Source organism: Zootoca vivipara, chromosome 2, assembly GCF_965207765.1.
Source record: "Zootoca vivipara chromosome 2, rZooViv2.hap1.1, whole genome shotgun sequence".
Classification (NCBI taxonomy): domain Eukaryota; kingdom Metazoa; phylum Chordata; class Lepidosauria; order Squamata; family Lacertidae; genus Zootoca; species Zootoca vivipara.
In genome coordinates, this window is record NC_142584.1 from 67,135,270 (window position 1) to 67,154,447 (window position 19,178).

General features: G+C 41.8%; 1 protein-coding gene across 9 annotated transcripts in view; it reads right to left on the bottom strand.

Moving 5' to 3' along the window:
* Positions 1-19,178, bottom strand: part of IP6K1 (inositol hexakisphosphate kinase 1) — a 30,057-nt gene that overhangs the window by 6,797 nt on the left and 4,082 nt on the right. Inside the window, exons 2-8 of one of the 9 annotated variants that reach the window (XM_035105916.3) lie at positions 18,985-19,041; positions 17,568-17,684; positions 6,021-6,367; positions 3,118-3,328; positions 2,624-2,784; positions 1,890-1,961; positions 1,055-1,230 (exon numbers count right to left, since the gene is read on the bottom strand). In XM_035105916.3, coding sequence (XP_034961807.1) covers positions 1,055-1,230; positions 1,890-1,961; positions 2,624-2,784; positions 3,118-3,328; positions 6,021-6,243 — 843 coding nt within the window. In that variant the 5' untranslated portion in view covers positions 6,244-6,367; positions 17,568-17,684; positions 18,985-19,041. Of the gene's footprint in view, positions 1-1,054; positions 1,231-1,889; positions 1,962-2,611; positions 2,785-3,117; positions 3,329-6,020; positions 6,368-17,567; positions 17,685-18,984; positions 19,042-19,178 lie in introns of all 9 variants that reach the window. The other 8 variants (XM_035105919.3, XM_035105918.3, XM_088662124.1 and 5 more) reach the window with 8 other exon arrangements.

Here is a 19,178-nt window from a genome sequence, read left to right on the forward strand (position 1 = left end):
AGGTGAGCTGCCTGTGTTAACCATAGTTCAAAAGGACAACACATTTACTGTATTTTTTGCTCCATAAGATGCACTTTCCCCTCCTAAAAATGAAGAGAAAATGTCTGTGCGTCTTATGGAGCGAAGGCACTCGACGGCAGTGGGATCCCTCAAGCGGAGGGATGCCTCTGCCGCTGGAGCCATGGCTCCTAGCGGCGGCGGAGGGACGAGAAGTCTGAAATAGGGCTGCTCCCCCCCTCTGCTGACAGCGGCAGAGGGGTGGGGGAGGGACGAGCAGCCCAAAAGCGGGCTGCTGCTCCCTCTGCCACCACCGCTGACAGCGGCATTGATTCAGAATATTTTTTTCTTGTTTTCCTCCTCTAAAAACTAAGTGCTTCTTATGGTCAGGTGCGTCTTATAGAGCGAAAAATACGGTAATGAAGGAAGCTCACTATGACACATGGGAGATTGTTTGCTATTAAGCAGCTGGTAATATTCTCCACCAACTCCACACACCAAAGTGCAGCCCTATGCATACCTGAAAGTAAGGCAGCAGTCCTATACCCACTTATATTGTAATAAACCTCATTAAAATCAATGGGATTTACTTCTGAGTAGATCTGCATAGGTGCTGGAATGTTTTCAAACCTCTCTATGAAGACTAGAAATGTGCATTTGTGGGAGGGAGACTACAGTGGTACCTCGGTTTACAGACGCAATTGGTTCTGGGGAGCCGGTCGCTCCCCGAGCAGTCTGTAAACGGAGTGCCTCTTCTGCGCGTGCGCAAAATGCCAATAGAGCACTTCTGCTCATCCGCGTGCCGTGGAACCCGGATGTAAGCACTTCCGGGTCCGCGGTGTTCGCAAACCAATCGATCGCAAACTGCAGCGATCGTAAACCGAGGTACCACTGTATATGATTATAAATCACACACAGAGCTTTTTAAAAAAGGAAGCAGAAATTCTCTGTATTCTAAGCAGTTGCCAAATACTATTACACGCCCCCTTGCAAAGGAAGGTATCAGCCCTGGCTATAAATCATGCAATAGAAGTTTTGCTAGCAGCTTATACGGTACCTGCATTCCACAAACCCGTACGCCTAGTGTGGACGAGGTGCTCTGGGCACACTTCTTCATCTGCCGAGCAGCTTTCTCCTCAGATGCATCATCCCCGTGCTGCCTGGTCCCCATTTTCAAGTCAAGCACACAGGGAAATTTGAAATGGTGTACCACGTTCTCCAGTAAAAGGAATTCTAAGGAGCCAGTAAAGGTAAATTTGTTTCTCATCATTCCTAGAACTGCTTTGATTGGTTTCTACAGAAATTCTAAGACCCCTCTCTTTCATTCCAGAAAATGCACTGGTAAAGATCTTAACTCTGACCAAAAAAAGAGAGAACAAGACAGGAAAGAACAAAAACAAATACATGAAAGCTCCACCCCCGATGATAAGAGGAAGAAATAAGCATTTCAGGGGCAGGGGACAAGCCAAGGAAGAGAAAGCCTAGTTTAATACCATAAGAAAAGCTCCCATTTTTAAAGCAAGAGCAGACTTTCCACTCCAAAACTGATATTCGGACCGTGGTGCTGGGCTACAGGAGGTAGCCTGGTGCTGGGCTACAGGATGTAGCTCCTCTGACTTCGTGGTGGGCTGCGGGGCCTGCCAATCACGCCCCACGCTCCCTTCTCCCCGGACTCCAATGCTCGCCCCTGAACTTGCACAGAGCCGCCCGCGGCGCAGCCAAGCGCAGCAGAGCCCACTGGAGTGCCCAGCTCCGCCCTCTCTGGCAGCCCGGAAGATGGCAGTGGCAAGAGGCGCTGTCGTCAGTGTGGATGGCTCAGCTGTGTTAGGCCAGATGGGCGGGGTATAAATAATAAATTATTATTATTATTGGGCAAGTGGGAACACACACACCCTCCTCCTGCTGCTTCTTCTTTATTGCTGTTTCGGCAGGAACCGATGCCGGGGACGGCCTTGCTGCGAGGGCTGAGAGGAGACACAGAGGGCGCCGGCATATGGTTTATGATGCAGGAATCCCAGAAAAGAAATTGGGGAGGGGGCCCCCAAACACACACATGCTCTCTCTCTCTCTCTCTCTCTCTCTCTCTCTCTCTCTCTCTCTCTCCCTCTCTCTCTCTCTCTCTCTCTCACACACACACATACACACTCCTCCCTCTGTTCCATCCATCCCCTCCTATTTTGTTTTCCCTTCTCTCTCCCCCCTATACATAACCAAGGAACCTGGCTCTGGTTGCCATGGAAACTACACATGTTTACGAGATGATGCTCCCTACTAATAATCCGGATGCTACTGTCTTTTAACCCCTTGGCTGCTGCAAAAGAAGTGTCCCTGGATTCATTGAAAAAAATCTAGTAACCATAGACAGAAGGCCACAGAAAAACACTAGTTATGCCTAGGACTCACAATTCAGCCTATCAGGGCAGGGTAGGTCTTTTAAAGATGAAAATGCTCCAAGCAGGGTTTACTGGCAGGGTGTCAGTCACCCCCAAAGGCGCACTCTTCCATTGCCTCCCAAAACAAACAGATGACAGTGGCAGTCAGCCACCCCTCTTAGTCCCCATCAAAGACCTTGTGAGCATGCAGTCAAGTATACACTAAGCCTTTGGGAGGATACTGTAGAGCTTACGTTCCTTGGACTCTGAGCGCATGCGGCTCAACTGTTGCTTGTGGCAACGCAGACTCCACGGGTTAAATGTGATCTTTTCAGAACTCACGCTACTATTTCCATCTAGCATCTGAAATGGAACATCTGAATGCCAGCTCTTGAGGCTCTTCGTGTCCTGGAAGCTGTTGGCACAATATGGTGTCACAAATAAGAGCTTTGCTAGGAATTAGATTACAACAGAGATTAGCATTTGGGCTACTAAATTTAGTTGCTTTGCAAGAGTAATTCTGTAGGAGAGGGGGGCATTCTGCACCTTTCTCATATTTGCAGTATGAGAGCCTTCTTCACATAATTGTTAGGGTCTCAGGAGATAGATGTCCAGCCGGCATGTACAAGATTACAGTATCTTTACTGGGGAACATTTTGCCAAAAAAGGGAGCGAAAGGTTGTTTAAGGGAAGCAACTTCTGAATAGCTATGTCTGAACTAATGAAAAACAACTGAAATACATGATACCTTTCTGATGCGTCACTGGCCAGTCCTGCTCTCTCCTCTTTGTGCTCACTGCCACTGCCAGACCTGTTGAGGCTTCTGCGAGAGTGTTTGCGACGTGGCTGGTCCCTCTCTGGTACATCTTCCTGCTCCAAGGCTTCACTCTCCACATAGGGGTATGCTACCAGGTTAATGTAGCCATCACGGTCTCCCTCAAAACAGACAGACACCACACCTGCCAGACACAAGCCACATGTGGCATTCCTCACATGAAATTTCTTAGTAGCTAGGTAACAGCCACAAAAACTAGCACTCTAAGAGGTTGTTGCCAAGGACCATGTAAGGGAGAAAAACAAAATGAAACCATAAGATGGACTGTGTGTGTGTGTGCGCGCGCAAAGCAGCTATTGTCACATCAATGGTGTATCCAGAAGATGGATCAATTACAATGTTTGGGGCAGGAGGAATTGGCCAGATGCGCTTTGGTGGGGGGGGGGGTTATGTGCAAAGAAAAATTAAACACTTTATAAAGTTAGAGCTCTTTTGGATTTTGTATGCAACATGTATGTAACAGAATATATGATTGTCTCTGATCTACTTGATGCAAAAGCAATAGTTTATATAACTAAAAGCTTACTACTCAGGTAAATAAAATGAGCATGGAATAGTATCTTGAAAGCACTCAGTTTCAAATTATGGGCTGTCAAAGGTGCCCTTTTCAGACCACCTCCATTTCAATAAGGAGAAATACAGGGTAGAAATGACATTCTGGTGGTAAACCAAAATAACTTTGAAATGTATTTTGGAGTCAAGAGTTTGTCCCATGAAGGCACATTAAGTATGTAAGCACATCTAGTATAGGCTTAGCTCTAGCCATTATCTGCACAGTCTGTGCCCAAAGAGTGCATTCATAAGTCACTCTTGTTCATTTTCTGGCACAGCTTCTCAATATTAACTGGAATGACTCCAGGTTGAGATGCAACACATTTTCTCTTGTGAGACAGGAGGCTATTTCAGTATAAATTGAATTTTGTTGTACGTGAATTGAAATTAAGACTGGCTTTCCTTGTCACATTTTCCCAATAACAGTAATAGAAAAATGTGCATGATCTTCTGATCCATTCAAGAGTAACATATTATTAAAGAAGTGTCATCCTCCTTTGCTATAACATGGGGCAGATTGTTTTCTTCCGTGACAGGCTTTTTCTGTACAGCTTCATCTATAAAGAATGCTGTGCGTATTCATGACAGCCCATCTGCTATCTGTATGAATTTAAGAACATTAATTATTTCTACTTTAGTTTTATTAAACATAGAATTTATTTAGTATCAACAGCTTTATAGTCTCTGCATTAAAAATACAGCAGCAGACTACAATTGCCCCACCTTCCAAACACCATTTCCAAGCCCTCACAACTTTTGCAAATATCAAATGCTTGGTGTTAGTTATCACAGCTGCAATCCTATAAAGCATTACCTGTAAATCCCACATAAATCAATGGAGTGACTTGGAGTAGATATGTACAGGATAGTACCATAAGGCTGTGCAAGATGTTCTCAGGGCTAAGTAGCTTTAAAGAACCAGACAGCCAAAACAGAGGCGGAAACACAAGTGAAAACAGATAAGATTGTAGACACATATACAAAAGAAGGGGGGAAGGAATCAAAGAAGGTGCTCAAGAGAAATCAGCAAGGTTTGGGAGCAATATCAGATGCACAAGACTTTCTCAAAGGCAGGACAGAGATGCTGCAATGCACCATGGGATTTCTTTGCATCTCATGGTGCTGCGTCTGCCTTTGACAACTGACAGGGCCTAAAGCCCAACCTGGCAGGTTCAGTTCTAATATGGGAGATCTAGACTTGCTAATAGGAGTAGCCAATATGGTGTCCCATGTGAAAGAAACTCTAGAAAGGCCTAAGCTCCAAGTGGCAGCTACAAGGAAAACTTACTAAGATGGAATGGTTACGTTTTAAAGTTAGAAAATTAGCTCTTTCAATACCATATATGGCAAAAGAGGTGGTGTGAAAAAGAAATTTCTTAAGACTCATTTGAAACTACACAAGTAAGGCCCGGTTAATACACATCAGAATCCTCCATGCAGAACCGGGAGGGGGAAATGCACATTGCCTCAAAGTCTTGTTTTTTAGTTGCCATACTTGCACAAATTGCCACCAGAAAGCAGCATGGTCTTAGTGCCTCATATGTTACTTTCTCCAGGAGACGATGGTTACTGGACCATTCCACTATGAGATTCAGAGGATATAAACCAGACTTAAGATTAGAATCCTGAGCAAAGTTACTGGGAAGTAAGTCCAAGTGAACTATATAGGGCTTATATGACTTTGAAACTTATCCCAACTGGGCTTTAGAAGTACTGCCAGCCAGCAATGCCATTAATAAGATCTTATGTTAATATCGTATATAAACACCCAAACTGCCTAATCATATTAACGAATTGTTTTCATTCATGCATTGTCTGAAAATCCATGGGAAAGTTTCACAGTGATCTTATGGATAGTCTGTAATGAAATAGTTCCATTGGATTTTGGTTTGTACAACGGAACTTCCCTCCCTCTTCTCTCCCTGCACACCAGGGATTGGGCGAGCCTTCAGGATAGTTTTATGAGGCATGCAGGAAGAAGAAGGGACTGTTCTGTTGCGCAGCCAGAAGTACTTGCACTAACATAACTAATTTGTAGGACACCACCCTATGTATACATTCTACAGCACAGTTGAAGTTTTTAATGTTTGAAGTTTTTTTGGGTTTTTAAGGTTCTATTGAAAGCCACCCAGAGTGGCTGGGGAAGAAATAATAAATTGTTGTTGTTGTTGTTGTTGTTATTATTATTGATAGAAGAGTGCCCTTCGGATACACTAAAATGCTCTGGATTTAAATGAGATTCTCCAAAGACTTTGGGAGCTTACCTTTGTACTCAGGTGTGAATTCCTTCATTTCTGGAGGCAGGGACTCATAGAAACGCTGTTCTCTGGTGATGAGAGGCTTGCACACAGTGTGGTCATCGTAGCGCATCATGCTGCTGTGGCCACCCACCTGATGGATGAAAGGCTCCAGAAGGACCCCTCGGCCTCCTGTGTGGGATGCGTTCTTGCCATGCTTCCCCACCTCCATGGTTTGACAAACACACATTGCGTAGGGCACCAGTCGCACACTTGGGGCTGGGGGTGAGCTGCATGGGGTGGAAGGAGCAGTTTCTCAAGGAGCAAAATCTCTACCACTCAGATGTCTTAGTAAGAAAGCATGTGCCAATGATCTGCAAAACAAAGAATATTGCATAAAACTTAGCCAGTGGCCACTTGCATCAGCCCCAGTACAAAGTCTACCAAGTAGTTATCAGTTACACACACACACACCCCTCTTTTTGCACACTTCTGTATTTTATCAATGATCTTGACAAGGCAATAATTTCTTAAGAGGTTTGTGACCAAAACCGAGAAAGAGCAATGACCTACCAGCTATTCAGAGCAATCTAGATCTTTTAATAAGGTAAGCCCATCCTTTACTTAAAGCATTACTCCTCTATGCCAGCAAGGAATTAGTTCAACAACATCCCATCCTTCCGTTTGAGCTATCTCATGTACTTGTTCCCAATAAAGAACCCTTCAATTCATGTAAATGTTGAACTGACAGTTAAGTTGTAGAAAAAGTTCCTTGAATAACTGGAAGAAAAGGCATTTCAAAATAAAAAGTAGGCTTTCATCACTGAAGATGCAACTGTTGCATGTTAGGTGATGTGATAATGGAAACACTAATTACTGGTAGTCATGAGGATAAGGGGAAGGGTCAATGTTTTAGGGCTACCACTTGCTACTAACAAGGAAAGCATAAACACAGAAGAGCAAGGAGCTTGCAAACTGCCTCTCAAGCCTTGGTTTATAATATGAATTTCATGAGTATGTTTTTGACAAGCTTCTGATATAATTTTTGAAAGTCCCCCACTTTTTACAAAACAGATTGAGTCAACTGTGCCCCAAAGTTGCCCTGAGAGGTGCATGCTTCATCTCCCCTTTCACAGTAAGGGTATGCTTTTGATATTTCAACAGGAGGTTAAAATAGAAGATGACTGAGGTAGACAAAAATGATTTCAGTCTAGTCTAACTGCCAAACAGATCGGTGGCTTCTGCAGAGCTCTAATTTGGCTAGTGATCTTGTGTAAAGCTGATTAGTAAGGGCACTACTTTGGAAAGTCTCATGGCCTCAGGCGAGGATGCACTTGTGATAGCTGTTGTGTTTATCTATGACTTATATTAAGCTACTGGACACAGTTTGCATTCTGCAAGCATAGATATGTCCCTCTTCCCTCGTTGCCAGGTAGGGAACTTGTTAAAGCAAATGAAAAGGGACGTATGTAAGGCCTGTCCCATTTTTCAGACTCACATGGTTGGCTAGAACCTAAACGCTCCCTTCCCCCAAAAGAGGTTAGAGTATGTGATGATAAAGCTCCCATAGCTTAACATTTCATCCATCTACTTAGCCCACTATGTGAATGACTACTAACCAATATTATGAGGCAGGCTTAACCTCCAAAGTTTAACAATAGTGGTTTGTATGCCATTTTTAGGTTTCTCCAACAATCAAAATATTACAAGCTATATGTGTACCAGTTTTTAGCTGGCTGTCAGTTGGTGAAATATCTTAATACAACTGATATGGAACAGTGAATGAACGAGTCAATAAGCACATTTACAGAATAAGTGGCAATAGGGATGAGGGGGTCATTTGGCACTGGCATTTTCTACATGTCACTACATACACTAGCAACTGCTCAGTTGTTTATCAAGTATCATACACACACCTTCAAAGGACCTTACAGAATCTGATCTACTGAGCATTTAAACCTTTGGCATTAGCAATGAATATCAGCTTACAGCCCAGGAATGAAGATACTACTTTAATCACAACATAAAATTCAAAAGATATTTTAATCCAATGTTCTTCAACCTTGTATTCAAATGTTGAACTACTGCAACCCTCATTACCCTCAGATAACGCAGCCAACTGTCAGTGATGCTGGGAATTGTAGCGCAACACCATCTGATGACCCAAGTTTGAAGATTGTTGTGGTTGAATAATCTTTTTTAAAGGAAACATTCATACAAGTAATTGTAATCAGTACATGCTACTTTGTAATCCTACACATGTAGCTACTGTAACAAGCTTATAGCTAACACGTTTTGCACTTTTGAATAGCTTTTTTAAAAGCGTTACAAGACCTAAAAGTTGCCTATGTGAACCAGAGGGTTGGTTCTTACATTACAGCCACTAAATGAATACCACTAGATACATTAGGGCACCAAGAGTACTACAAGAGTTTTAACATGGTTAAAGAACAATCACATATTATAGCTGTGAAATGCTTCATCATATTGAAGCATTTCCAGTGACATCCATTACATAAGAATCAGTCCAAGTGCACCAGAATTGCACGTTTCTATGCACAGAAGAAGTTCGAAAATAATGGGTTGGGGGTCAAATGGAGCTGTAGTTTTAGGCCCTTCTCTTGACTGACATTTAACTGAGCTTTCCAGTGAATTATTACTTTCAGACAAATGTTAACTGAATTTTGAGGGGGAATTGCTTAATAAGAAACACACAAAGCAACAGTACCTGAACAATCTGATGAGGCCACAAAAATGTATGATAAGCTTGGGGAAGAGAAGTTCATGCTGTTTATTGTGTATGAGAGAAGAAAGAGATACATCTTAAATTATTCTGATTTTATAAGATCTACAAAGTTGCATAGGTAGAGAAAAATGATCCCCTCTCAAAAAGAACCCCTGTATTTCTATTCCTTGGCTATTAAGACAACATGAACATTGGCCAATAAATTCACATCTATGTTTACAAGTTAAGCGCCCAGATTAATAGTTTCAGTACTTACCATTTACATAAGCAGTCTAAAGTGTTTGTAACTGTTTGTAGCTCATAACAGGTAGTACAAAAATTATTTTCACTATTTGGCAATAAGACTTTGAGTGAGAGTTAATGTTTGAGTGTTGAAATGATAAACTTCCATTAGCCCTTCAACTTTCTGATCCAGTTGTGAAGATATATATATTTATAGTTTTCTGCAGACTGCTACACATCCCCCCTCCTTTTAAACAGAAAACCTACTTGCTACTGAAAACACTAGCCTGCCTGGTTAGTGGTGTCAAAACAGACCAAAAAACCAAAAGAAATTGCAAAAGAAGCTAGATGGCTTGGCAACTATATCAATTGAACATGCCCAAGCATCTCCAGCACTTGACCTGAAGGAATTGGTAACAAACTTTGCAGAGGAAAAGGCACACACAATGAGGTTTTGATATGCCTGAAATTGAAACTTTTAAGAGACTTAAAATTTTAACATTTAAATTCACAAAATTATTCTCAATGATTTGTGTGCTAAAACACTTTTTGTATTTGAGAAAGATAATCAAAGATAGTTGTATTACTTATTCTTGCAATTTAAAATAAATTTAGCAGTTTCAAGTTCTGTGCTTTTCATCCCCCCCCCCGCTGTTTTTTTTGAAAACTGAAGTTAACAATTGGTGTGTGGGGGGGGTTTACGTACAAGTTGTTAGCCTTGCCTAGGGCGCAAAATAGCCTGGCACCGACACTGTCTCAACTACAGTTGAAACAGTTTATAAGTATTTATGTGTCACAGGAGATCAAATTCTACTTTAGTGGATCATAAGGCTGTCAACAAATGATTGGTAACTGCTGACAGAGCCCATTCCTCCTGACATCTAAACATAACTGAAGACATGAAGTGTTAAGCGGGTATCATCTAAAACCTGAGATAAGGAGGTTATGGATTAGAAACTGGTGAATTTGGAGTTTGGGGGGGGGGGGAAAGAGGGAGAACATCTGATGAGGAAAGAAAAAAGAAGAGAGCATAAGATGTTAGGAAAGTGAGGCTGTCAGTCAAACACAGTTTTCACCATTTCTTAAAGCAAGAAGAACAAATTTTCCTCCAAGGTCCCATTGTCTATGCCAGTCACCTCAACCTTGCACTCTCCAGATATTTTGGACTATAATCGCCATTAGCTTTTGCCAGCACTCCACAGTACGATCGCGAAAGGGACAAAATTGCAGCATATTACCTCAAAGACTATTTAAGAAAACACAGAATTTGAAAATTTAGTGTTAGCAAATGAAAAACAACAACTGAATTTTATGGGAAATCACTAAACACTCAGAAAGTGGATAGAAATGTTCACAAGGGGAAGTGGAATAGGAAACTACAAAGTGAAGTCCCAGAGGAGATGGGGACATGCCTTTATACAAAAGGCTCACACTTCTCAGTGACAGTCTGGTATAAAGAAAACTGATTGAAAATTAATTCACAATGGTGTTTAGCAGCCTGAAAAATCTGGGAAGAGCTATAACGGAGACTTCTATCATATGTGGTGAGAATATGCAAAAAACCCCAACAACCGCCAGATACTAGAAGATAGCATTAGGAATAAATGATGAACTACTGTATTTAAGTTAAGAGTAGAATTACAGCCCGTGGACTATATGCTAATTTTATCAAGAGCTGTGTATCAATTGAAAAAAGATTTTAAAATTAATGATCACAATACCTACATTGGTCTTTGTAAACACAGAAAAGCAATGCCCCACTACAGTAGACCAATTACAACAGATATAGTATCAAACAGAAGTTATTTGAGCGGCTGAGTCCTGATAATTCAGTATCTAAGACAAAGAAATGATTTCAAGGAAACATTTGAAACTGGTTGGGGTTGGCAGTTAAATTGTAAGATAAGCATAATGAAAGTAATTTGACGTATAAAGCTGTGTAAATGATATTAATGTGTATTAAATGTGTACATTCTGTATAAAGCTTTTCATGAAATAAAAGAGAGGTCAGATCACCCTGTATTCAGTAACAGCTGGTGTGATGCTTAGCTTACACTGAAGAGAGATTTCCCTCTGCTTGAACATTTAGGAGAAATACCATTGTGGAATAGAAGTATAATTGTGATCCACCAACAGCTGATTTCTTAAGGAAATCAGCCCTGAGTGCTCACTGGAAAGACAGATCGTGAAGCTGGGGCTCCAATACTTTGGTCACCTCATGAGAAGAGAAGACTACCTGGAAAAGACCCTGATGTTGGGAAAGATTGAGGACACAAGGAGAAGGGGACGACAGAGGACGAGATGGTTGGACAGTGTTCTTGAAGCTACGAACATGAGTTTGACCAAACTGCGGGAGGCAGTGCAAGACAGGAGTGCCTGGCATGCTCTGGTCCATTGGGTCATGAAGTCGGAAACAACTCAACGAGTAAACAACAACAACAAAGAGTGAACCTAATTTTAGAGCTTTGTAACAGAGCACTGACACATAATAATAGGAAGAAAGACTTCAAGGGTATTTTGATTCAATTCATACACCAGTCAAAGTTTGTTTGTTGTTTAATACTGAAGAAAAGTGGAAATCTGCTATAGGAGGCAGTCTCAGAAAATAATTTCAGGAGCCAAATGCAAAGCAGCAGCAAACATCTTCCTCCTGTATTTACTAAGTTTTAGAAACCCAGAAAAGATGTAAGATTATGTTTCTTATTTCCTGCAGAAGAAAGTTATGAAGTCTAGAAGTCAGTATTTCCTGCAAATATTAAAACTGACAGAAAATGCTGGACACTGAAGAATAGACTAGATAAAACTGTCAACCATTCATGGCAAAAATAATGTTCAAAGCAGTCACTTATTGTATAGCCAACAAAGACCATTCAATCTGTCAATCCTATGGTTCCTAAAGGTCTACTTCAATACAATCTGAAACACAGAACACAGTTCTGCATAATAAAATGAGAAGCTTGGAGACTCTGGCTCAAGAGAGGTAATGGAACAGATAAGTGTCTCGTATTTCAGTTACGGTAGTTAAATCCAGCAGAGCAGTCAGAATCCCAATATTCAAACATCATCTTATTGGTGGAAGAACACTACACACCAAGTCCTTAAGCTGCATTTTTTTCCAAGCACCCCTTTCACTACAGACACACCACATGTCAATTGACAATGTATGGATCTCTACAGCAATCTTTGTAATTTACAAAGCATTTACAAATTTGATTTTAAAAAAGAAAAAAAATTCACCACAGCTGCAGAAACTACTACAAAGAATTTCAGAAGACCACCAGTACTCTCTCTTTTTTACTTCAAGGCCAAACATGAAGAAAACCCAACAGCAGAAATGACAGTGCAATTCACCGTTTAAGTGATTGCTGCTCTTCTTCTAGTGCTTACTTCTTTAATCCATTTCTCTTGCATTTCAAGTTAATAACAGCTATATAGACTTTGTAAAGCATTAAATTTCTGGTCTACTACTAGACCAGATGGGCAGGGTATAAATAATAATAATAATAATAATAATAATTCTCTCAAGAGTGTGGATATATTTTGTGGTAATAAACTAGTCTACAATAACAAGTCAGTTTACTGCAGGTTGCTCAGAAGTCTGCTAACAAGTAGATTCTTTGGAGCCATAGTTTTGCTTTTATTCTAAAGGAACAGGCACCCCCAAACTCAGCCCTCCATCTGTTTTGGGACTACAACTCCCATCATCCCTAGCTAACAGGATCAGTAGTCAGGGATGATGGGAGTTGTAGTCCCAAAACAGATGGAGGGCCAAGTTTGGGGATGCCTGTAAAAGAAAGTATAATACAAAGCACACTTCAAGCGACTCATCCCACCTGCCCTGCACACTGTAGCACAGCCCTGTTCTCTGTGGTGCAGGCACTGTTTGTGCCAAGGTTTTGCCACAAATAAAGTGCAAAAGCAGAAAGACTGCAACCAAAGAACTGGCTGGTTAGTCCAAATCAATATGAAATTCATTCATTCATGACTTTCAGGCACATGCTGCCCACTTAGGGTTGCCATGTTACAATGCTACAGCAACCACTTCTTTTAACCACCGTGTGTCTTGACCTAATGCTCCTCTCTCCCTTAACAGCACAGAGTGTCTCCTGGCCTTAAATGCTGAGTAGTTTCTTTGGAGTGGTCTCTCTGATTAATCCCTTCTTGTCTCGGGTCCCAATCTCATCTAACATAGCAACCTGGCTCTTCCTGCAGGTTCCTCTTTCTCAATCCATTCCCTGATCACCATCATTCTTAAATCTAGCCTCTACATCCCAAGAACTCAGTCTCTCCCTTGTAAAGTTTGTAACTACAGCCATATTGACAATTCCCTCAAAGGAACTGAAGCGCAAACTGTTTCATTCCCTGAATAACTAACATTCTGTGCTTTCGCTTCTAAAGCTTTTGCTTCTAAAGTGAAGCTCAGAAGCTTCACTGGGCACAATACAATAGGTGTACACATTTACTAGAGTAAAGCAAAACACAAAAGAAAGAGCAACTACCGTTGGCACATACTTAAGATATATTAGCATAAAACTGGTGTCAATCAATAAGACACCAGTGGTGAAATGCATTATTTGTGCAGTCAGTAACTTAACAGGGGCAATAACTATTCTTTCCAAGTGAATCACTTGTTAGAATCATAGAATCATAGAGTTGGAAGAGACCACAAGGGCCATCCAGTCCAACCACCTGCCAAGCAGGAAACACCATCAAAGCATTCCTGACATATGCCTGTCAAGCCTCCGCTTAAAGACCTCCAAAGAAGGAGACTCCACCACACTCCTTGGTAGCAAATTCCACTGCTGAACAGCTCTTACTGTTAGGAAGTTCTTCCTAATGTTTAGGTGGAATCTTCTTTCTTGTAGTTTGAATCCATTGCTCCGTGGCCGCTTCTCTGGAGCAGCAGAAAACAATCTTTCTCCCTCCTCCATATGACATCCTTTCATATATTTGAACATGGTTATCATATCACCCCTTAACTTTCTCTTCTCCAGGCTAAACATACCCAGCTCCCTAAGCCATTCCTCATAAGGCATCGTTTCCAGACCTTTGACCATTTTGGTTGCCCTCTTCTGGACACGTTCCAGCTTGTCAGTATCCTTCTTGAACTGTGGTGCCCAGAACTGTACACAGTACTCCAGGTGAGGTCTGACCACAGCAGAATACAGTGGTACTATTACTTCCCTTGATCTAGATGCTATACTCCTATTGATGCAGCCCAGAATTGCATTGGCTTTTTTAGCTGCTGCATCACACTGTTGACTCATGTCAAGTTTGTGGTCTACCAAGACTGCTAGATCCTTTTCACATGCCCAAGTGTAGTACTTTACATTTCCCCTTGTTAAAATTCATCTTGTTTGCTTTGGCCCAGTTGTCTAATCTGTTAAGGTCATTTTGAAGTGTGATCCTGTCCTCTGGGGTATTAGCCACCCCTCCCAATTTGGTGTCGTCTGCAAACTTGCTCAGGATGCCCTCAAGCCCATCATCCAAGTCATTGATAAAGATGTTGAATAAGACTGTGCCCAAGACAGAACCCTTGTTAGAATTTTGACTCAAGCTACACTGAAGGAACGGGACGCGGGTGGCACTGTGGGTTAAACCACAGAGCCTAGGGCTTGCCGATCAGAAGGTCGGCGGTTCGAATCCCCGCGATGGGGTGAGCTCCCGTTGCTCAGTCCCAGCTCCTGCCAACTTAGCAGTTCGAAAGTACATCAAAGTGCAAGCAGATAAATAGATATTGCTACAGCGGGAAGGTAAAATGGCTTTTCCGTGTGCTGCTCTGGTTCGCCAGAAGCGGCTTTGTCATGCTGGCCACATGACCTAGAAGCTGTACGCCGGCTCCTTCGGTCAATAACGCGAGATGAGCACCGCAACCCCAGAGTCGGTCACAACTGGACCTAATGGTCAGGGGTCCCTTTACCTTTACACTGAAGGAACAGGCACCTGAGCACAGATAACACAGTCTTCTTACCACTCACCTGCTTGCCTGAGACAGTATCTGCTTTCTCCCTCCCACAGCACACAGATAAGCAAAAAAAAATTTATCCAGTCTCTCTTCATTACCGATTTGCCCCCACTTATTTACTGCGCTATCCCTGTTGCCTGTCCCAGCCTAGCTGCTTTCATCAACATGGAACCTGGCAGTACAGCACTATGTCCCCTAGTTTGAAGGTACTGTACCAGAGAGCATGAATGCCTCAGTGAGGTACTGCCTTTCAGATATCCATGTTACCTGCACAGATGCTACCCTTCTCCTACTGGAGAAAGTGTCAGCTCTGGCCTATCATGGCTAGAGCAGCTTAACATCACTACAGTAAGATGAGTGTGTGGACTGATGGCAGTGGCACCTGATGCACTACTTCAATGGCTAATTAAAGCTTTATCAAAATTACTAATGTTAGTATGTCAATATAATTATAATTCGAGGCAGTGCTTGGAAGTATTTTCTTTTCAGAGATAACTGTACAACATACAGAATGGCTGGGGAAACCCAGCCAGATGGTCGGGGTATAAATAATAATAATAATAATAATAATAATAATAATAATAATAATAATAATTCCTGTGGAATTTGGCATACTTATTCTTGCTAAAAACAAAGAAGCAAGGGGCAAATTGCAACTGCTCCAGGGCTTGGTCACCAAGATGCTGTTGCCCATTTAAGCTGGAGAAACAAAAGCTATGTTTGCTGTGTGTATGGTTTCAATTTCTCTTTGCCTTAAAAAAACCAACTGCCACATGTGATACCCCACTTTTTCTATCTCTTGTCTCTTTCCTACTGGAAAAGTTTCTGACAGCCATCCCTACCATGCACTTCTACAATACGTGGCAGCAATTTTTTTTAAAAAGGAGCATGGATCACCTCTCAAATCACACCACAACCGCAGACAGAAAACTGACACCGGTCAAACACCTGTTCAAACTGGAACCTATTTTTTTCTTTTAGGAGATTCCAATTCTGGGGATCTATAAAACTTACACTTCCAGTTACAGTTATGGAAACTCCTGTGCTCTTATTCTCCCCTCTGCCCTGCTCCCACCCCTCACATATAACATTTGTATTTTCTTATTCCTAAACTAGTCAAGAACCAGTAATATTTCAGAGGTCTGGTCTCTTTGCAAGCATGAGCAGAAGTTGTCCTTATGGTAGTCACAATGCATCATATTTATACAACAGCCTTTGAGCCATGACATAGCAAAGCCATTGTGCAGGAAGACTCAAATTTTGCCAAAGGGCCATGCTAGTGACTTGGCATAACTCCTAACAGGAAATGAAACAATTTTCTACTGCTCTTGTTTTCCACAGAAATGTGTCTCAAAACACTGTGCATAATAATCACTTTTTATAAGATTCCTAAATTACATATATTGTGCCAGATTAATGGAAGGGAAGCAATGGAAGGAAGAAGAGGCAAGGAGTCCACAAGTTTCACAATCTTCAATGAGTACAGGCTTATCCAGAACACTAATTTGCAATAATTTTCAGTAAATTTCCATCCTGCAGTCCAAACAATACTCTAAGTATAGATTCTGCTCCTACTCTTCTGGGGTGATGATGGATTAAAAGCTTAGATCCTTCCATAAAGAAGCTCAGTAACAATATTTTGAGAAAGCTTTCCAATAGAACTTTTGTTTTTCAGAAATGGCGCCATGTTACAAATTTTCAAATGGAGAGAGGCTTGCTGTCAGATAACATTCAGCCCAATTCTAGACATAGTTGCCCAGAGATGGGTCCTCACTGTATTCAATAAGTGGGATTCAACTAAGATGTTGCATGCACAGAATGGGAGCTGCTTGCGCTATGCAACTTCGGAGGGTTGGGGAAAAAACCCAGAACAGATTTAAGAGGTACATGGGGGCAGTGTAAAAACTGAGATGTGAAAGCTAGGAGATAATGGTACCTTAAACCTAGGTTATGGGCACAACAACGGAATGTCTAGGCACAGTACTGCTTGCTCAGAACTGCTTGCACTAATGTAATTCCCTGTTACAAAACATACCTAGAACAATCGGAGTTTCAAACGCTGATGGGGGGCACACAAGGGGAGGAGTGGGGAGTCTCACTTCTCATGTGGAACTCATCATATGCCCCCATACCTCACTTAACACATCATTAAATGCTACCTAATAGGCTTTACCCAAAGACAGGTGTGCACAGGATTGTAGCTTCATGTACACCAAGAAGAGATATAGGCACTTCAAGAGCCTTGCACTGAGTAGATATCTGAGAGCAAATTTTATACATTTTACTCAAATATTATCAACAAATGCACGCTGTGGTCAACAGCCAGTAAATTCTGTATTTGCCACACTGTTAGGAAAACAGAGGGAGCAGCCTAAGAATTCATGTTAATTTTAATTAAGATTTATCCTATCTTACAAGTCAGTTCAAGGGCAGTTTACAATTTTTAAAAAGAAAACTGCAAAAAGAAAAACCCAACATAAACACAATGAGGTATCCACGTTTATCTGGCACCAATTATCTTCCCAATAACAATATCTTGTCTGCACTGCCTCCAGAAAACAGCCTCCAATGGATCTTCATTAAGAAGTTCAAACACTAGAAAGTTACTGCAAACTTCTATAACAGGGGTCCCCAAACCTACCGCACTTTAGGCTGGTGCCTGCAGCGCCGATCGCACAGCGGGCCGGAGGGCAGGGGAGCACACGCCCATACACGTGTGCACACACTATTTCTGGCGCACTTCCGGGTCGCAGGAGCACTGGAAATAATAATAATAATAATTTTTTATTTACACCCCACCCTCCCCAGTGAGAGCCAGGCTCAGGGCGGCTGACATCAATAAAATTACAATAAAACGTAAAAGGAAGAAGGAAGAAGAAGAGGAGTTTGGATTTGATATCCCGCTTTATCACTACCCGAAGGAGTCTCAAAGCGGCTAACAATCTCCTTTCCCCTCCTCCCCCACAACAGACACCCTGTGAGGTGGGTGGGGCTGAGAGACTTCAGAGAACTGTGACTAGCCCAAGGTCACCCAGCAGCTGCATGTGGAGGAGCGGAGACGCGAACCCGGCTTCCCAGATTACGAGTCTACCGCTCTTAACCACTACACCACACTGGAATAACTTGTGCGCAAGCGCATGGGCCTCCTCCAACGTGGAAGTGCGCCGAAAATTACGCTTGCGCATGCGCACAAGCTATTTCCGGTGCTCCTGGGACCCAGAAGTGGGCAGCCGCACTGCGCCACACCAGTAAGAGTGGGCAGCGGGCCGGATAAATGAGCCCTTCGGGGCGTATCCGACCCCCAGGCCATAGTCTGGGGACCCCTGTTCTATACACCCTTATAATTTATGCTTATTTTTAAAAATATTTGAGAACCACCCTTTATTATGGTATTCAAACAATAAAAACAAAATTCAATTAAAAACAAATAAAAAACAAAAGCAATAGATTAATCTCAAAACAGACTAAAATTAGCAGTTATGGATTCTATACATAAGTACTCATGCCTTGAATTCAGCTAAGAAGCAAACAGCTAGGCAGTGGAACTCTTTTATAATTGATAAAATATCAACAAGATGAGACATGCCAGTCAGAATTTTGGCTCCCATATTCTGTACCAATTACAGAGTTCAAACACTTGACAGAAGTTCCATCACCTAGGCAGAGACTATGACTGAATTACTGTTGTGGCCAATTATGTAAGCAAAGTCACTTCTGCACTACTTCAGACCCTTTCAGGCATATATATGTATAATGAAAGCAAAACACACAACAATGGATATGTACATAAGCAAGATGAAGCTTAAGATAGTTTAGGCTTGGATGCAGCTTTAACAAAATTTAGGGATGCTGTACAGGTAGGAACCAAAGCTTAGAGCCAAGCACAGATAATTTAATGTCAACAAGAACTCAATTATACTCAAATTTCTGCCTCACATTTCACTCACAGGGTACCTAACTACAAAAAGATTCACCTTTCATCTGACCTACTAAAACACCAATGATTAATTTATAGCTCATTCCATCACATAGGCTTGAGAAGTTTATCAATATATTACCGGTAAGAAGCGTGGATGTCTGCTTTAGTATCTCAGGAAAATGCAATTAAGATGCACCTTGGATAAAAACAGAAAATGATAATTCCCACCACTTTCCATAGCCAGCCAAAAGTGTACACTCCTGAAATATGTTCTCTGGCTCTGATAAATTTTCAAGAATTCAAATTTGTGAAGGAGCAACAATACCAGCCTTT